Source organism: Wyeomyia smithii, chromosome 1 (assembly GCF_029784165.1).
Source record: "Wyeomyia smithii strain HCP4-BCI-WySm-NY-G18 chromosome 1, ASM2978416v1, whole genome shotgun sequence".
Taxonomy (NCBI): Eukaryota; Metazoa; Arthropoda; class Insecta; order Diptera; family Culicidae; genus Wyeomyia; species Wyeomyia smithii.
In genome coordinates, this window is record NC_073694.1 from 52,255,701 (window position 1) to 52,276,044 (window position 20,344).

General features: G+C 38.8%; 5 protein-coding genes across 7 annotated transcripts in view; 2 read left to right on the forward strand and 3 right to left on the reverse strand.

Moving 5' to 3' along the window:
* The window catches only part of LOC129719125 (mitochondrial cardiolipin hydrolase), a 243,734-nt gene extending 241,879 nt beyond the window's left edge, over positions 1 to 1,855 (reverse strand). The window contains exon 1 of the mRNA XM_055670556.1: positions 1,131 to 1,855. Coding sequence (XP_055526531.1) covers positions 1,131 to 1,548 — 418 coding nt within the window. The 5' untranslated portion in view covers positions 1,549 to 1,855. The remainder of the gene's footprint in view (positions 1 to 1,130) is intronic.
* Positions 1,856 to 5,043: 3,188 nt separating this feature from the next.
* LOC129717632 (phosphatidylglycerophosphatase and protein-tyrosine phosphatase 1) lies at positions 5,044 to 7,925 on the forward strand. Of its 3 annotated transcripts, none has more exons than XM_055667684.1 (5): positions 5,044 to 5,202; positions 5,266 to 5,480; positions 5,760 to 5,804; positions 5,924 to 6,397; positions 7,602 to 7,925. In XM_055667684.1, exons 2-5 carry the CDS (start codon positions 5,472 to 5,474, stop codon positions 7,761 to 7,763), a joined length of 690 nt encoding a protein of 229 aa, XP_055523659.1. In that variant the 5' UTR covers positions 5,044 to 5,202; positions 5,266 to 5,471; the 3' UTR covers positions 7,764 to 7,925. The 3 variants fall into 3 exon arrangements, with proteins under 3 accessions (XP_055523659.1, XP_055523660.1, XP_055523661.1); XM_055667685.1 differs by having other exon boundaries at positions 5,763 to 5,804; XM_055667686.1 differs by lacking the exon at positions 5,760 to 5,804.
* On the reverse strand, positions 7,828 to 8,837 carry LOC129717633 (succinate dehydrogenase [ubiquinone] cytochrome b small subunit, mitochondrial). The gene is made up of 3 exons (XM_055667688.1): positions 8,591 to 8,837; positions 8,238 to 8,520; positions 7,828 to 8,167 (listed from the first exon to the last, which is right to left on the reverse strand). The coding sequence occupies exons 1-3, from the start codon at positions 8,631 to 8,633 to the stop codon at positions 7,978 to 7,980; spliced, it is 516 nt and encodes a 171-aa protein (XP_055523663.1). The 5' UTR covers positions 8,634 to 8,837; the 3' UTR covers positions 7,828 to 7,977.
* A 332-nt stretch (positions 8,838 to 9,169) lies between these two features.
* Positions 9,170 to 9,812, reverse strand: LOC129717634 (mediator of RNA polymerase II transcription subunit 10). The gene is made up of 2 exons (XM_055667689.1): positions 9,610 to 9,812; positions 9,170 to 9,546 (listed from the first exon to the last, which is right to left on the reverse strand). Exons 1-2 carry the CDS (start codon positions 9,729 to 9,731, stop codon positions 9,276 to 9,278), a joined length of 393 nt encoding a protein of 130 aa, XP_055523664.1. The 5' UTR covers positions 9,732 to 9,812; the 3' UTR covers positions 9,170 to 9,275.
* An 8,219-nt stretch (positions 9,813 to 18,031) lies between these two features.
* Positions 18,032 to 18,777, forward strand: LOC129718362 (uncharacterized). Its single transcript, XM_055669076.1, has 2 exons — positions 18,032 to 18,126; positions 18,192 to 18,777. Exons 1-2 carry the CDS (start codon positions 18,049 to 18,051, stop codon positions 18,459 to 18,461), a joined length of 348 nt encoding a protein of 115 aa, XP_055525051.1. The 5' UTR covers positions 18,032 to 18,048; the 3' UTR covers positions 18,462 to 18,777.
* The last annotated feature ends 1,567 nt before the right edge of the window (positions 18,778 to 20,344 follow it).

Here is a 20,344-nt window from a genome sequence, read left to right on the forward strand (position 1 = left end):
GAGAATGAAAACTTTTAGAAAACACTCAATGAATAATAGCCTGTGTGTTCATTGACCCGCAACAATCGGGTTTTCAGATTTCGCTATTGTTGTTGTTGTTGATTGATTGATAACAGCTGACACAGACACATCAGCAAAGTGTGAATCTTCCAACCAGATGCAGAAGCAACACTCACTCAAACATCCATGCCGATCCATGTTCACTATCAGCTGCGAAAAGTGCAACAAATAATAAACCCCTGGGCCGACACTGGGAGGGGCAAAGGAACTGTAGCAAAAAAAACTGCTGCACCCAGCAGAATTGCACCTTCTTATACTTTATTTAATTTTTTTATCTCGCCACCGCCGCCAGCTTCGCGATATGATGATGGCGGCCGCTCGGAGCAGACTTCTTTTTATTCCTACCGCAACAGTAGCAGCACGAGCAGCACCATCAGCAGCAGCAGCATTGTCTTGCTGCAAAAATACTGCACTCACACCATGTGACGATGCTTTCCTGGTTTGGCTGAAATAGACATCAGCTGATTTAGAGCTTCCACCACGGGTAGGGCGGAGGAAAATTCGCAAACCTTTTCCAGTTTGTTCGACTGGAGGAAATTGACATTGACAGAGGAAGCAGGCAAAATTTGCACAGAAAACACGTGCATTTGCGAATGTATGCACATCCGAAGGGGTGTAAAAATAGGAGAAAAAGTGATGCAACCCTCGGTTGTTTTTTTTCTTTTCTCAACACAATGGCATGATCCTGTTTCGCGAGGTTAGAAAAATCTCGTGGTTTTCAGTCGAATAATTTTTATAGTCCGATAATTGCATTCAACAATTACCGTATTCAAAAGAGATGTTATATTACAATTTCTAACACAATCTTGTTTGTTAAATAAAATAAAAATTGTTGGTCACAATATTCATTGATATTCATAAAAAAAGTGTACCCATATCAGACGCAGAATTTTCTCCTTTGTCTCCAGAAAACGCAAGAAAAAGAAAAATCGCAGCAGAAGGTTATCTCTCATTCCAAGGGCACTGTGAATGTCAATGTCGGCTACACATTCCAGCTGATTATTTTCGATACCACAAAACCCTTCCAGCTCGTCCACAAAACGATCAAACCCTCATCGAAATCCACTCACCTCCTTGCACCAATCTGGACATTTGCGATCCGGAACTGTACGCCATCGACGAGCACCCGACGACCCGAACCCGAACGCCTCGTTTCGCGGCCCGCAGTACCGCTTCCCCGATACTGTCAACCGTCACGATGTACATGCACAGATTTATCGAAACCTGAGCCCGATCGAGAAGGGCCACGAGCCGCCGCACATGTTCCGTGGTGAAGCTGGCCATCGTCGTACCCGGTTCGTTCGGTTGGCAGCTTCGTTCGTTCGCGAAGTAGACCTCGGTCAGCTGGCAAAGTGCACGCTGTCGGGCCCGGCGCCGGGCCAAAGCGGCCCTCCAGAGGGCATACAGCTCGTACAACACTTCGGAACCGACACCCACCGCGAGCACCGCCGCGGACACACGCGCCCATCGCGGAACAGCCGAGAGCATTTTCTGACAGAAGCAGAAAACAAAAAACCACGAGGATCGGTTTTGTGGATAAACACCGCAAGCACGTCTCCGCAATAAGCGAGAGCAGAAAAACACTATCCACTTTAAACACAGACGGAAAAAACTACCGGATGTTCCGTTCGTAGAGGAGCAAATTTTAATTGCAACTATTTTTCGGATAAAAGGAATCCGTAGGAAACGCAATGCAAAAAATTACTTCACCACTGCAAGCAGAGGTCAGAACACGCACCGAAACGACCGAAACGAAGGAAGGGTAAGAAAACAAAACTGACTTTCAAGTCAACTGCTTTGACACATTTGACGCGAGAATGCATGCAGCTGTCAATGTCAGCTGTCATGTTAACGTTTGCGATTGCATGTGGCTCTGCAAAGATGTGAGCCGTCCAGTGTTTTAAAAACAGCAACATGCGCATAGTGTGTTAAATTGTTTGGACAAGTTCTAGAATAAAATTGAAATCTAATATTATAAACGTCGTCTGGAATAAATCGTGGTTTGAGCACACTTGAGTTATTATAAATAAATGTATAAAAAGCAAGGCCTTGGTGCTACATTCCGATTCGGAACTTGACTTTCTGTATTTTACACACAGAATTCGCAACCGACTGTTTAGTGTACGGGACAAATCCGGAGTACTTCGTGATAGGGCGAATCTAACAAACTGTAAACAAATAGAGATTTTACCGAAAACGTATGAAATGAGCTACTATCTACCTTCAAACTTAAAAAAAATGTATTTCTTTTCTAACTATTAAAAAGTAGGATGTTTGTTAAGGGCAAAATCTACTGTATATCAAAAAATAGATTGAGGAATACGCCCTTTTTGTTGTTTACGTTAGTAAAAGGCGAATCTTGACTTCGTCTTAATGAATGGGCGAAATCAAAGTTGTCAACAAAATAAACATTAAAAGCAAAAAGCGTATTCCAATACAATAACGTAAACACGGCGTACAGTAAAGGGCGATACTATCGAGCAAATGAAAATAAGGCGCATAGTAAAGGGTGATACCACATACATAAGACAAACGTAACACTGGCGTTTTTTCTGGTACACGTTACCCCATAGTACTCCGCACCTGGTCCTGTCAAACTGCTCGATAAATAATGAACGAAATAAATTTTCTTATTCTTGGCTTTATCGAGCCCCAAGGAAAATCCCATAAGGAACTGTCAAAAAGATTTTTACAAAATCAATGCAGCTTTTTTCGAGTAGGAACGCGACAAATGCAGGGCTGCGCAAGTACACTGTCTTCAAAAACAACTCAAACAGAGATTTTATTCAGAGTGTGGTAGCATTCGTGTAGTTCAATTTGTACCAACTTTTTTGAACGATTTCTTCCTGAGTGTTACGTATGTCTTATGTATGTGGTAAAAATTAAATTACTGAACGAAATTAAGTAATTTTTGAAACTGAATTACAGCAACATTTTGGAAAAAATGTTGTGAATCAGCAAACAAGTGGTTTGCTGATATGCTTTTAACAAAGTATTTTGCTGAACTTTCAAGAGACACTTTGGTGTGTATACGCTGGGTACAATAGGGGGTTTTAATTCGAAAAAATACCTGCTTTTCTTATACTAATCGATAACCGACCTTTCAGTAGGCATTACGTAATTTGTCTTAGATCTCTACGAGTTTTCTGTGATTTTAAAATTGGAAAATTATATTTGTTTTAAATTTTCACTTACTGTCAAGTAGTGCACAGAGTGACATTGCTGTTGCTGGCTTTTGGAAAATATAACACTGATTGTGAAAAATATAACCCTGGTTGCGTGTCATGACAGGAATCCCAAATGTGAATAAGATGAGAATAAGTAGAAGCCTAATAGTCGGTTGATTAAACCGCACTCGATTTAATGTGTCACTGGAGGTTTTGTAAACTTTCAACAGGGACCGTGTTTACAGTTTTCTCATGTCATTGATTTCTCATGACATTGTTTTGTGGAGTGTGGAGATATTTGAAAAATGACCTGGCCTCCCTGTGTCATGATTTCTTGACGGTGGGGTATGTCTTGAAACCACTTACAGTTGTTAAAATTCGAAATCGATTTTTCAATAGTTTTGCTGTTTAAATTAAGAAAAGTCAGTAGAATATGTATTTCTTTTGACATTTCTTATCAAAAGAAAAATAACAGGAGGGTTGTGTGCAAAGCCACGACCGCAAGGTTGAAGTAGAACACTTTTACAAGAAAGATAACCCGGCTGCTTGCGTGTCTGTCTTTTTTCTAGTGAATAAACGTTGACTAAACATATCAATCGAAATTTGCGCTTCAACAAGAATTGACCATTTTCAATAATATAGTAAGTTGCTTGTCATGAATGGGGCTTGACAATTTTTAAATTTTGCGATGAAATTTTTTCGGATGTCATTCTGATGACTGAAGGAAAAAATAATTCAGTACGTTTTGAGACACGAGATGAAGTAAAATTTATAACTTTTACAAATTCAAAAATATGAATTAACTCATTTAAAAAATATTAACTCTCCAATCAAGTTTTTATTTCATCCTTAAAAGGACAATTTGTTGTTCATTTTAGTATCGGATAAGATGCCGATCACATCTTTGCGTTATCACTGACAGTGCGAATAAAGTATTCCTTGTGATAAAATAAACAGTGAAAAGCTAATTTAACACTCAAAACTAGACTGCTCACGTGTTGTCAAAATGAGTCAATTTTTCATTGAATGCATTTACTAGTGCCCACTATCGCACAGAGACTGCATTTCACTAAAATGCCTCACTGAATCAGCCGCTATCGATGCTGAGATCCGCTTCAACTAGTTCGCTATCCATAGCTATGCCACAGTTGTGACCGCTATACGCTGCCATTGGTATCCACTGTCCCTGCATCAGCTAGTTAATGGAATCCACTGCAACTAGTGCGTTATCCATTGATACGCCACAGCTGTGGCCGCTTTCCGCCATCGCTGGTATCCACTGCACTGCTAGTGCTGCTGCTAAGGGAGGACGACTGCTGTTGTCGCTGTCTAGAATTATTATGAGCGGCTTCGGCTGAAACAGGCTCTTTTATAGGCCAAATAGCATGTTTTCAATTGCAAGGTATATGATTCTGTCGACCGTGCTTGGGAAGCAATCATATAACGATCAGTCAGAGGTCGAATTTTTCGTTTTGACAAGGCTTGACTATTTTCAATAGTACAATAGTGTGAATAATGAAATTACAATTATCTTCTTTTGGGAAGAATCTTAGAAGATTTTCCAATCTATTGATGTAAGAACGAAGGAAATCCATCGAATACTAACCGATTTATTAGCATTTGAAATTGGACATATTTTTCACTTTTTTCGGTTTTAGATTTTCATTTCACATCCCTATGTAGCCTAACTTCCTGAGAGAAGTATTCTACTTCACAAAAATATACATACCCCTAAAACACCCTATTTTGTTTCATATCCACGGTTCTTTTTAACCTTCGACAAACATCTCAATCCCATAGTGTTGTGAGTGTTCATTGTTCACGTTCTGCTGTCACCTTTCACCCCTTTTACGTCATAATTTTTAGTTATAGAATAAAAAACCTCTTAGCAAAAAACAGCTGTTCTGACATGTTATGAATTGAAAAAGAAAAATCATTCTATATTCATATTCAATTCATAAAACAGTTTTCGGCGGTAAGTTATGCACATATTTATAATACTTTTGACAATTAAAACCGCGGCTCTCCAAAATCACAGACGCATAGATGTGGTAATTTGAATCCGCATCGTGGGAGCTTCGCGTCGCAACCGCGAGAGAATAGAGCGATCTCGCACATTGAGGGACGGTGGAGAGCAACTGGAGAAGTGAGTTAGTCGAAAACCTTTTGCTGCGGATCGATCTTCAGCTTTACCACGCACGGCACCAACTTTACTATCAGCTTCTTCACCAGTCCATTCTCAGGATGACGACGGTAGAGTAAACTTTCACTTCCCACTCTTGTTTGCTGTTTGTGTTGTGTATTAGCTTTTCATGTGTCCAGAGAAGAAAGCCTCAAATATTCGAGTTCGTCGCTTGATTTTCTTTTATTGCGAGTGGTTTCCACATTGATAAGAAAGTAGAGTGGCTAAGCTAATAGATTATATGTTATCCTGGAAGGATTTGGTGTGTACTAATCGTGTTTGTTTCGTTTCTTGTATCTGTACGGTAATTCATTTGCTCTAAAATTCACACTCACATGTTGGATTTTTAGCAGCAGCCACGACAATTACGTAGGGACCATCAGCAATTGAAGCAGGTACGTCACCCAATCGTAGATGGTTTGAGCTGTCGTCATTGCCGTCGTCAAGCACGCGTGGTTCTCGCAAAACTGGTTTCAATATCTAAATTAGCATTTTTTGTTGTTGTGTTCTTCAGGCTATGTTTGCGCGAATCTCGTTCTATCCAACGTTGTTCTACAACGTGTTCATGGAGAAAGTAACCAAACGTAACTGGTACGACCGAGTGGACGAAAACATGATCCTCGGAGCGCTGCCGTTTCGCTCAGTGGCACCGGAAATGGTGCGACAGGAAAACATCAAAGCCGTCGTGTCGATGAATGAAGACTACGAACTGTGGTTGTTTTCGAACAACCGGGAACGGTGGGCCAAATTGGGGGTGGATTTTCTGCAGTTAGCTACCACTGATATTTTTGAATCGCCATGCCAGGAGAAGTTGTGGAGTGGAGTTAGATTCATCAATCAGTTCCTACCCAGGGATAAACGCATGGCTGCTTTGAAAGAGGACAACGTTGGCAATGGATCTCAGGAGGATCGCGTGGGGACGGTTTACGTACACTGTAAAGCTGGTCGGACGAGAAGTGCCACCCTGGTTGGGTGCTATCTGATGATGGTAAGTAGGCACACAAATGGCTACAATTTTGGTTGATTTTTTTTTCTGTGTTGAACGGTGTTCTATGTATTCCCAAGAGCGCTAGTTATTCAGTTCACGATTGAAATTGTCAATTTTGACCAAAATTCACGAGTTTGAGGCCTGTTTAGAGAGTTCAGACGCCACTGCTTTAGCCGTTCTTTACCCTATTTCAGAAATTAAAATCGTAATATAAATTAAATAAATAATTCAGATATGAAATCCTGAAAATTGAATTCTTCCCAAGCAGCTTTTTCTAGGACCCCGACAAAATTGTGACGTAATACTTCTTAAATAATTACCTTAATAATAGATTCTTTACAATCAGTTGCCAGTCCAATATGGTCATTCTTCTCAATTACAATTGCAACTTGAGACGCCCATACGCTTGTCTTCATCGGAATAATTACCCTCTCTTTTTTGTAATTTTTTTCAAATAGGTGAGGACTAAATCCTCAAAGGTATAAGGAGCTTTGTAAACCCTTCAAATATTGGTTTGCCGTCGTTGAGTACCAAATATTACACGTAGACGAAAAATCTTCCACGAAGACGTAAGAAAACTTTTGCCTAATATCTTGTATTAATTTGGTAGCTCGTCTGTCACTTAGCTGTCACCAGCCAAGTTTCACTCGCCTTCCCGAATACAACATTTTGCTTGTCTCGTCAGTGACTGCGGGTGAGGCGAGTTGCTCGCCTCGTCTTCTGTAATAGTGGCCTATATTTTTTCCCATCATTGTGACATCACACCTTCTCACAATACCCCTTTTACATTAATCCAGGAGTCCGCTATAGGGCCTTCGATGAGCTCTCCTCCATCCGACAACACTACCTTTGCATGTACTAAGTGACGACTTAGAGGACTTCAAGTCGCTCAAATAAAATAAATAGAAATAGAAACTTCCCTGAGCTCAATTTTGTATAGACATTTTTCGTGAAGAACTGACGTGGAGCATGTCGAGACAACTGAGTGACGCAAAATATTTGATGAGACCATTACTGATCAGATTAATTCTAATCAAAATGTACACAATAGAACTGTATGAAATCTGGATCCTTTTTACCTACATTATAAATGATTCCGCGAAAAAGTCGTCTATCATAACAATAGCGAAGAGACAACAGACGTTAAAACTTTTATCCTAAATTCACGATCACCAATAATCATCTCCTGTTTTCTTGACAACAGCGCAACGGCTGGAGCCCGGAACGAGCGGTGGAACATATGCGTGCCTGCCGGCCACACGTGCTTCTCGGCAGCAAACAATGGGAAGCCCTGCGGATATTCCATAGCACCAGAATGACAAGTCAACAAGAATCCTCAACAGGAGCACCAGCTGCGAGGGATTGACGAGACGAGTTTACGATGACAAACTAGAACTATTCAATTGTAAATATAGACCGCAAACAAATGGTTTGAAATAATCAGTTGACTCCGACATGAATCGAAATATATTTAAATATGAAAAAGCTTCGCTTTATGCAAATTTCGCCAGCATGATCACTATCACTAGCTTCCTGTTGTGTTTGTTTTCTCGTTCCGAAAAATACTTCTAGAATACTTCTTAAGCCTTCGGTTTGGTGGCCCAGATCTTGCGAATGGTGTTAGCAATACCGATGTCATTGTGGATGAAACAGAACAGTCCTCCGAGGGTTGCTGCCGAAACCACTAGCAACAGAGCGTGGCAAACCTTTGGTACAGTATGGCCAAATAGAATCGGTCGAACATAATCGGTGACGATGGCTTCCAGACCCCTATAATAGAAAAGCACGAGAGCTTATTTTAGATCAGGCTCAAACCCCAAAGCTTTGATTCCATCCATACCAATGGAAATGCATTACGACGCAGACAGCAATCACAGCATCAGTGGCCTGCGAGGGATACATCATTCCGACTGGCAGAACACCCAACAGGGCGAGCGAAAGAGCTTTCTCGGCTGTCCATAGCGTTGTATGGTTACCACCGGCTGCTGCTCGGCGAACCGGCGTCGCGGTGAAGTGACGTAGAGTTCTACCGAGCAAAGCGGGTGTGCTTACTTTTGGAACCAGCGAGCGGACTACCGGTGCCGATAGACGACCATAATTCAACAGTGATACAAACAGCGGAGCTGCCGGTTTAAAATTAGATATTATGTAATCAAGAAGAAGAAAATTTTTGGCTCGTGTTATCAAACTCACCCGAGCTACGGCAGGACGAACGAAGGACAAAATTGAGAGCCATTTGAGGTAATGCTTGTTATTGCCTTTAATTTTCGTAAAGATTGCTCAAGTTTCACCCTGCCGGGTTAGTTTGTACAGTAAATCCAATGTACTGATAAAAATACTGACCGTTGGCTCACGAATGAGTAAATATTTCGATTTAGAAAAGTGCAAGCAAAGATACATGAAGAGTTGCCAGCTTTTTTAATCTATTTAATACAAAAAGTCTTTCTACTTCTACGGATTGTTCGTACTTTTTAACTAAAAACGACAGATGATATGTGTATAGATTACTTGAAACTTGATTAAATTTTCAAAGTGGTGTAAACGAGTTATATATGTGATTAAAATATATGTTTCACTCGTTTGTTTAATTCACCTTGCCTATCTATCTGGCACTGCTGTTTTTAACAGCAAAAAGAGATGCGAGCCTATTTTATTTACATTTTATAAAGCAGTAAAAGCCTTTTGATTTTCAAAATCTCAAACTTTTTACCATTGATACCAAAATTACGCGTTAAATATATTTCAATATTATCAAAAGGAAAAAGAACTAGCTTGTACGCCAAAAAAATTATTTTATTCAAATTATCCAAAAAGGAAACTAGCGTATGCTTCACTTATTCCGATAATTACCTATAAGCTACAAGCCAGACCAATAATACTACTCATCCCCCCGAATCGCCTTGTATTTGCTGATCTCCCCCGGGAACATTTCTCCCAGCTCTTTCAGCAGATTGCTCTTGAACTTCCGGTAGGAATCGATCTTGCCCTTGACTTCCTCGTTCTTGGTCAGTGCCTTGTCGATGCAGTCTTTCGTGTACAGCTGCGGATTCCGGCCCTGATCGATGTAGTCGAAAACTTCCAGTGGTACGTTCACATCAACCTGGTTCTTAAGCTTGTCGATTTCCTGCAGTCCCGTTACCAGAGATTGACTGAAAAACAAACTCTCCGGTCAGGTATTTTTAGAGCCAGGAGGAAATCTTCAGGTTACTTACATTTTTTGATTTAGCACGTTCTGTCCTTGTGGTTGAAAATCGCTAACAATTATCCGTATCTGGCGCACGTTCTCAATGAACATTTCCAGATGGTTTTCAAGATTTTCCAGCGGAGAAGTCATATTGAATACGGAACGATGAATTTAGGGTATTGAAATCGAGAAATGGATGCTTTTGTTTTGGTTTTCGATTGATGACAGCTAAAATGTCAAGCAAGCACAAAAATCTCCAGCACAAAATACTACATCGCTTATTTGATGGTGGCGCCATTAGTGGTGAACACTTGTTACTAAAACAAAAAAAACCATTCCAAAATTATCCCACAAAGTCAAAACTTCTCTTCAAAGAGATAAGTGACTTTTCACTTACGTACACTAGCGAACGTGTTAACCCGTGTAGAGTTGCTTTTTTCTCTCCAAACTGTAAATCATCGCAGCTCGTTGCTTCGACTTTTTATCACTTTTTACCATTTTTGGTCGATTATGTTTAGCAGCTTCTTCCGAATCATAATCACGAAAGAAAAATTTATTCAGAAACGAGTTTGGAACTTATAATAAGTGTTCAATTGATTATTTAGGGACGAATGACCGCCACGGTTAAAATCCCTTAAAAAAAAAATCAATTGATTATTTGTCCAGCTGCTAAAACATAGCATTGCAAACAAAACAGCTTTTTGTAAATTTTTTCCTCAACTAATGGCACTACCCATTCGTACGTAAAAAGGTCTATGGTTCAACAAAGTACATTGCTAAAGGCTCTAATACCACACACATAAGACATACGTAACACTCAGGAAGAAATCTTCCAAAAAAGTTGGTACAAAATGAACTACTCGAAAGTACCAACCTATGTAAAAAAAACCTCTGTTTGAGTTGTTTTTGAAGGCAGTGTACCTGCGCAGCCCTGCATTTGTCTCGTTCCTACTCGAAAAATGCTGCATTGATTTTGTAAATAACTTTTTGGCAGTTCCTTATAGGATTTTCTTTGGGGCTCGATAAGGCCGAGAAAAAGAAAATTCATTTTGTTCATTATTTATCGAGCAGTTTGACAGGGCGAGGTACGGAGTACTATGGGGCAACGTGTACAAGAAAAAAACGCCAGTGTTACGTATGTTTTATGTATGTGCTAATACACTCTTTGACCAAGCGTCAAATATTTGTCACTTTTTGAAAGATGACATAATGGCCAAATTTATTTGACATCATGGTTGTTGTTTGCCCCATGTTAAAATTGGAGAGTGACAAACAATTGGGTTGTTTAGCTATTCATGGATTTCCGATTTATTGTATCATCTGAAAGAGTGTTATTTTCTGAGCATGATTCTTAAACCTTTATATCATTATCCTTCGATTTTTAAATGAAGAATAAAACTTCGCTCTAAATCGCTACAATGACAGTTGGTATATGGGCGAACTGTCATTGTAGTTTTAAATCGTGATTTTTAAAGCGAAGGACAACGATAGAAATTTTTCTTTAAATCACGATTTACTTAGAAAATGCAGATCTTTCAGATGATATAAAAAACTTATATAGCTAAACAACCCAATTATCTTTGACCAAATATTTATCTGTCAAAAAGTGACAAATATTTGACGCTTGGTCAAAGAATGTAAAGAGCCTTAATACAGGCTTAAAAGCATATCAGCAAACCACTTCCGGAGTGATTCGCGATTAGGGTGCAACTAACAAAATGTAAACAAATCGTTTTATTACACCTGGGAGGGAGAAACGGATACGAAGCTGTGTGAGTGTCAAAATGAACCAGAACGAGCTGCTATTGACTGTCAATTTGAACCAAAGAGATAAAAGGCATTTTTTTGCGATGAGTATTGTTATAACAGAAAGGTATCGCGTTGCTCGAAAAAATATTCATCAAAAACAGTTCTTGTATTCATTGTCGTTTTACAAAATATTTTGGTTTGTTTTTACGTAAAATAATAAATTTCATAAGCTTTAAGTAGTAATCATGCTAGCGTACTTCGATCATTAAACTTGCGCTTCTCGTGATTTAAGGCTATGGTTACAATTTCGAACACTCTTCATCACGGTCGAACTCAAAACTCAGAAAAAACTTATACAACGGCCAATTGAAAAAAACATAGACTCGAAAAATTAGTCTGTGAAATTTGCACATTCAATATTCCTGATATTACTAAAAACTTCGTTTAAGTCATGCATGCGTTACAGCAAGAAGATAGTTACACGCTATCAGAAAACAACGCATGTGCGTGTATTCTGTTTTGAGTATAGTATTCGTTTCTCCCTCCCAGTATTACACCATTGGTTTCGAAAAGATCTACAAAATTTAAAACAAAAATTCTTTCTTTTGTATAAATCGATAAAATTATTTAAATCAAGCTTTTAGTGAAGGGCGACAAAACAGTTTACCCAAAACAAAAAATGCTTTGGAACTAGGCCCTTGTTTTAAAACAACGGGCTAATTTGCGAAATATTTCGTAAACAGGCGACAGTAGAAGGGCGGATCATCATTGTTTTCAAAATAAAGGCGCATTTGAAGGGGCGCAACTGAAGAAAACATAAAAACAAGGCGAAAGAAAGGTGGGCGTATCTCTTGCCAGAATGCTTTAAGGCGAAATAGAGGTGGGCGAATTTCGTTTACAGAATGCTTTAAGGCTCATTTGAAAAGGGTTAGAAGAAAAGCGCAGATTTTAGCCATAAATGCACAAATTTAATGTAGTATTGTTAGGAAACTATAAGACAGGTTTATTTTACGTCTGTTTAATGTACTTGCAAACTTTCAAACTGATATTCCCCAATGTTTATCTTTTGCCAGTTGCGCCCTTATCACAAATCACTCCGGACTTGTTTGCTGATACACAGCATTTTTTCAAAATGTTACTGTAATCTAGCTCTACCATTTACTGAATTGGGTTGTTTAGCTATTCACGGATTTCTGATTTTTATATATCAGCTAAAAGCGTGTAATTTTCTGAGCAAAACCTGTTTTTTTTTAAATATCATTGTCCTTCGATTTTAAAATGAAGAATAAAAAATCGCTCTGAATTGCTAAAATGACAGTTGGTATATGAGCGAAATGTCATTGTAGCGATTTCGAGCAGTTTAATTCATGATTTAAAAATTGAATCACACCGATATAATTTTTTTGAAAAACACGTTTTGCTTAGAAAATGCAGCTCTTTCAGATGACATTGATAAAAAAACCAAAAAAAATGATATAGCTAAACAACCCAATTTTGGAACTGAATTACAGCAACACGCGTCTCTACACTAGGGATACCAGCTGTGCAAATTTGTCTGCAAAACGCGAATTTTTAAAGTCCGTGGGCAGATTTTTATTGATTTACAGATTTTTCATAGTGTCTGCAGATTTTTGTCAGAGTCTCCTTACAATTGCGCAGATTTTCTCAAGATGTGTGCAAATTTTGGCAGACTTTTGCTTGCGCGAGCGAAATTGTTTCTGATCATGGATGATTTTTTCAGATTTCACGCAGATTTTTCCGGTTTTTCGAGCAGTGGCAGACATTTTTCAAAAACATCTTGCATCTCTGCTCTACACACTCGAAGAACGCAGCATAAATGTTGTAAACAACTTTTTGATAACTGTTTGAGGGATTTTGTTAAGGTGGAAGCACATACATAAGACATACGTTACACTGGCGTTTTTTCAGGTACACTCAAAATATTTTTCACGTTATAATTACCGGAAAAATTATGTGAATGTTTTCCACTGTCATTTTCATGTAGATTTTACGTGATTGTAGTTTGAGTTCATCATGAACTGGTGGGATGATTTATCCTGTGAAACTCATTCAGTAGACATATGCATTTCATGTGAGTTTTACGTAGAATTCAACTGCCGGTAAAGTGAAAAGCATTTGATTATCTGATAGGTTTCCTGATTATGGTTTCCTTAAATCTTAAGAGACTAGAGATAGTTTTCAGAACTAATCCAAATATGTTGCTTGATAAGTCGCACGGACATGCAAAATCGCCAATTCGTAAATGATTTAAACGACATACAAAATGACAAAATGATATTGCGACATTCGCCGGCGATAATCACTGTTAGCTGCAATTGTTAATGTTCAGGCGATTCCTTCGCAATTTGAACTGAATCTGTGTGAAATCTCGATGCCGGGTTCTTATGGTTTTTCTAAAGCTCACTTATTGGGAAGTCATTGAGGAATTCCTTTTATGTTCAAAGACTAAATCAGACAACAGCTTCGCCTTTTTGATTTCTGTGTATTTTCGCACGGAGAGTTCACGCGATACTTCATTCTGTTTGACGTTGCCAAGTAGACGTAGTTGCTACATGATAAAACATAGTTTGTATGTGATTTTCACGTAGATGTTATGTTTGTCACATAAATCATGCAAAATGACAGAAAATGAATAAGTACAGGAACTTTCACGTAACAATAACGTGAAAAATATTTTGAGTGTACACGTTGCCCCATAGTACTCCGTACAGCAGTTGGACACGATGGCAACTGCTCGACAAATAATGAACAGAATGAATTGTCTTTTTCTCGGCTTTATTGAGTCCTAAAGAAAATCCCATAAGGAACTGTCAAAAAGTTTTTTACTAAATCAATGCAGCATTTTTCAAGTGAGAACGAGACAAATGCAGGGCTGCGTAGGTACACCGCCTTTTTAAAGTACTCAAACAGTGATTTTATTCAGAGTATGGTACCATTCGAGTAGTTCATTTTGTCCCAACGTTTTTGTAAGATTTCTTCCTGAATGTTACGTATGTCTTATGTATGTGTTGGAAGTGTGTTGAAGCCAAAAATAGTGTTTGCACAGATAACGCATTAACTATTTCTCAATGTTGTGCCTTTGAACATTCGTAGTCGACCACGTGGTGGTGTTGACCAGTGCAGTAAAATTTTAAGTCGCTCATTTGAAAATGTTATATTGTGATTTCAGAGAAAAATTAGAGTTTTGCGCTCTAACTGACATCCGCAACTGACAACCGAAAATGACAATCTCAGACAGCACCGATAAAAATGCGACTCAAGAACTTGTTTGTCAAAGCGTATGCACTCTTAATTCACTTCAATTGAAATTGAATAGTATTGACTTATAGCGAATTTCTTTATTCCACTGTGTGCGGGCAAAACTGCCGGGGAATAATAAAACGTCATCGCCATTTAAGACGCAAGTAAGAAAGAGATGTCAGATAATTGTTTACGAACTTAGCACGTGCGGTAGTGGGTTGAAGCTGACATATTTTACAGTGCGCTTCGGGCAGCACGGCAGGACGAAACTGGGTCAAAATCGAGCGAATAAAGAAGGGTTTTGACAGCAGTTAGTGCGCTTCCAGGTCAAAACGAGGTGAGCTGGTGGAATAAAAAAATTCGCTATTAGTGCCGCCTTGATTTCTTGCCCTTGACTATGCAGCAGAGCCGCATTGATATGGTTTGCAATCAGAATGTTCTACGAAAAAAACTAGTTATAATCCATTATTTGATGTTGCTTAAACAGTATGCAATATAACATAGTTTCCACAAAAAATGACCTTCTGTGCTTCGACGAATTGAAGTTTCGGACTTCGTTAGTATTGTTATAGTTCAACCATTTGGAGCTGTTTGCAAAATACTGTTTCGATATTTAATGGTCCCCATGGCGTTGCCTCCGCTCTAATTTCGAGGTCAACCAACTTGTCACGTAACTTTGGCGTTTGGCCCATGGCTTAGCCTTTGGGGTCTCAAAATACAAAACTGGCTTAACAAGCTAGTCGCCGTATGTCCGAGTCCCGGTTTGGAAGAGACTGTCAGTGTCAACAGGATCGTCGCGCAAGCCCCGACATTGTCCTGTATACTTATTAATTGGCTGTAAAGTTTATATCCAATAAACAGAAAGGAAAAGTTTCGACAGGGAAACATTCGTACCAATGCTTTGCTTATGGCTCAAAACTTTCAGTATTAAAAATACTTTTCTTAACATTGTTTCGTTGAAGGGTCCAATTAGGCTTTAGGCAGCCCCTTCTAATTTAGATAATTGAAATACTATTTGTTCGATTCTCGGATACATAGTGAAGCTTTTCACATCGACAGGAAGGCTGAAAAAATAACGAAACAATTTACTATTACCTTCACTTTATCTCGGCGAAAAAACAGGAAAAAAGACTGTGGGCATAAGTTTCATACAGAAAAAAATTTGTCTTATGAATACCACATTAATTTTTCAATGTTCACGGAACTAAAATCACTAAAATTACCAGTTAACATAATCTCCTTCTATGTTTAAAATTTACTTCTAGCGAAAATCCGAAGCTTCTGAGCCCTACCGCTAAACGAAATTCGAAGGCCTAATTTCCCCATAACTTCTACTGGCTCCAGCTCGAGAATGCCTAAGCTCCAGAAAGTCTTGTTTTGGAAATTTGTTTACTTGGATAACATAAATGTTTTCCAGTACCGCAAAAGCGTACAGCGCATTGTTACTATGTCTGTTACTTGCGTCTTCAAAAATGAGCTTTATCACTATCATAACATGTAGCGTTTTTACTACCATAACATGTTAGACATAATTGTCCCACGACTTTTATTTTATATATCATGGCATTGTTGTGATAAATACATTAAATCGACAAAAACATGCGAACTTTAACAAACCAGTATGTTGCCGTACCATGTTCACTAACCGATCTTGAAATAGGCGAAATGATGCCCATCGCTGATGGCAATAAATCGTACATGCCTTTGATGATGAATATGATATTCTTTGCTCGATCAAGACAAACGAAAACCTAAGAAACAAATAAAAGGAATCTAATTAACTAATGAGGTGTACAGGTGGAGAGAATAAAACTTATTCGGATATTTTTGTATTTCAATTACGAATTTTACATTTTACTATCCCCAGTTGAACGTGTATCGATTGCTATTCCTTACAGCACTTTTTTACCAGTGTTTGAGATGTCTGACAGTTGCGGGTGTTGCTTCTTCGTTTTCTTGAAAATAGCCTGCATTCTAATTTTTTTGTGAACGGACAATATATGAGCGAATCGGTGAATCGTAGCAACCTCCCTTTCAACATGATGTTTACTGATAGAAGCCTTGATTTAACAGGCCAAATTGATTGATACATGACAGAGCAACATATTTTCATATATTCATTCATTTGAGTGACCATACCTTCTTTAAGACATAGATCAATCTCAACAACAATTGGATTTTCTGTAGATTGAAACAGGCAGAATTTCAATTGAGTAAATCATTTTTGTTTCTCGCGAGTAGAAAAAGTGTGAGTGTTGCTTCAGAATGGATGGTAGAAAACGCAAAAGCGAAGGAAAGTCGAATTTTTCCGAAATTGCAGCAAAGTTTGTGCATCGAGACGGTGACCGGGATTATTGTCGCATAGAAGAAGATGAGCGCAAATGCACTCACATACAAGCGAAATACGACATCAATAATATGATTCGGCACTTCCGGACCCGGCACCCTGAGTTGGCCAGTCAACATGGCTTATTGGGTGACCAGTCAACAACACACGTTAAGAGACCTCGGAATATTCCGAAGTGTCGGTGCCCATCGACAGGCAATTGATGGTGGACTCATCCATTAAGCTAGTGGCGTATCATCATCTTCCACTATCTTGCTTCGAGTGGGAGGGATTGCGACAGGTTTTTGATCCTCTGGAAGCTGCACTTGGAATGAAGATGAATAGACCAAATGCCAAAGGACATATTAACCAAGCAGTCGCAAAAATGATACCAATGATGGCTTCTGGGATGAATAATCGATTGCTTTGCCTGATGATCGACTCAGCCACTCGATTGAATCACCATGTTTTGGGAATCGGCGTACAGTACACTGTGGATGGTAAATTTGTTACGAGGACAATAGGTAAGTAAAATTGAACAGTGGCAGAAAGCCCAATCTGAATGAACAAACTTCAGGCAGGCAGGAATAATTCTCAGATCAAGTTGACGTCGATTACGCATCTTGGCATCATTTTCTACACCTATCAAACTGTGCCATTGCTGGCTCTTCTACTGTCCTCGTTGGGTTCAGACCCTTGGGGTTCAACATAAATTTCACGTTTAAAAAACAACCTGAATTTATTTACCTATGGTGGGTTGAATCTAATGTCTTTGATAAAAACTTTTGTATTTAAGGTATGATTGAAATCAAGGATCGTCAAACCGCTGATTTCCTGAAGGGTAAAGTAATGGAAATATTAGCTCGCTATAATATCAAGCTTGAGCAAATATTTTCTATCACTGTTGACAATGGGGCGAACATGCTCGCATGCATCAGCCGACTGAATGTTGAAGCTTTCAAACCATGCTTCATTTGCACTAAAAAACTGCAAGAAGCACACGTCCCCCTCGAGGATTTCTATATGGAATGGTTGATGACGATTTGTTCTGTAAGGAAGCTCGGAAGTAACCCGTTTGCACGTGACCTTACGGAGGCCTTAACGAATCGTTTGTCCAAACTTCGCGACTCCATGGCCCTATATTTGGACCCGCGGTTTAATTACCCAAATTCTAATATATTCACGAATGAGGAAAGATGTCAGATTCAGGTAAAAATTATTCGTTAGGCATGCACAACGGAAAAAAAAATTTCTTTTAAAGTTTCTCTCGACAGCGTTTCATTATTCGCACGTGGGACCGAATAAATCAGCAGATTCCGCAGCACACTGATGAAGCATCATGCTCTATTAACACTAGCACGGCTAGCAGCGAGAGAGATGATTTCATGACAGAAATGTTTGGGGGATCACTTAATGGATCCAACATTTCAAGCACAACGTTCCAACAACAGCTAAAAACACTTGAGGCTGAACAACGACAAAACACCAACTACGACGTATGGGAGCATTGGATGAACCGTAAAACTAGCCACCCAGAATTGTAGGCAGTAGCTTGTGTTGTATTGGCAGTACCGGCTACCCAATCTATGGTTGAGAGAGCATTCAGTGCTCTAGGGTTAGTTCTGTCACCTCATCGTTCAACACTAGGTGAGGATACACTGGAAAATATTTTGCTCATCAAACTAAACAAGGAAGCGTACCAGCAGGTCTCTGCCACCTTATACAATTGGAAGGAACCCCTGGCTGAATAGTAATTAAGTTTATTTTAATTTAATTTATCCACTAGTCATAGGTAATCTCAAAATAAATCACCAGCCCACAAAACTGACCTGATCACAGCACCATTTACCCTTAATGTGTATGAATAAGGAAGTTCCAAAAAAATTTGAGAACCTGTATTATTTTCAAATTTCCTACAAAAGAAATATACTGAAATTATGAACAGTAGATAAGAAATCCCATCTGTTCATTTATTGTCATATTTTCATCACGCAAATGTGGTAGGGGACTTGTAAACCACTAACTGAAACTATTCTTAACAGAAAGTTGACAAAACTTACATCGCTTTATTCATGCTGTGAAGAATAAGTAAGTTTTGACAGTCGACGAACTTGAATAGGTTCTTCTAGAGATAAAACCATCTCATACCCTACTTTAAAACCACATAATCTCCTCTCCACCTCGAACGCTTGTACACCAAAAAATCATATATCGCGAAGCTTTCTTATTACAATTTAGCAGTGCCTGATTCTGTTCACGCCAGGCTTTTCAAATTCGCAATCAATGAACTCCTAGTACCGAAAACATTGTCATTGTTCCTACTTTTGACAGTGATTTATTGTTTATGATATTTCGCGACGCACCATAGTTACTCATTTGCAAAAAAATACGTGCAGCTACTCAAAAGAAAATACACTGCAGTTACTCAAATGAAATGTTCACCAATATGAGACGATTGGAGAGTGTTTCATTTGAAACAGAGTGATTATGCTGTTCATTTTCGTTGTATGTGTTCGATTGAGTATGAAATTTTACCGCACTGGTGTTGACACACTTCAACCACATACTTAGACATACGTAACACTGGCGATTTTGACGTAGAACTACGTTTTACTTTAGCATACCACACAGGTATGCAAACTGAAAAACTGGGACGAAATTTGTCTCTTTTCAAATGCTAGTTGGTTGGTTTTCAACCGATTTCCTTCATTTTTGCAGCAATTGATTGGAAAATTATACACGCACCTGTCCAAATGCAGAAAAATGTTGTTTGAATCTACGAACAATTGCACTATTGAAAATTGTCAATTCTTGTTGAAATAAAAATAACGTCCTCTGATTGGTCGCTTGCTTGCTGTGTGTGTATGATATCGTATCATGTGTGTATGTGTGTATGATATGGTATGATGTGTGTATGGTATAATGATATGGTATGATGTGTGTGTCTATGATATGGTATGATTTGTGTGTGTGTGCTGTGTATGGTTTTTAACTCGGCACGATCTGCTAACTGCTGAATCCGGTTCACGAAATTCACAACATTTCATTAGTAGACATTATAACTCATTATCCAAGTAAAAATATTGGTTTTATCAAAATTTTATAGTGCACAATACAGCCAAAAAAGCGCTATAAAACTTCGATAAAAACAGTTGTGTTACTAGGGTAATGAAACACTCAATGCATTTGTTAATAGTGTACGTAGTTCTACGTCATTTATGCGGTCGTGTCTTGGATACAACCTCCTACTTTTTTTTGGTGCTCTTTGCCCCACATCACCCGGTACCAACACCAGTATGAACTGCTCGACGAAAATGAACGGAATGAATTTTCTTCCTAGCGGCTCTACTCGAGCCCTCAACAAAATCCCTTTCGAAACTGTCAAAAAGTTGTTTACAAAATCAATGCTGTATTTTTCGAGTGGGAA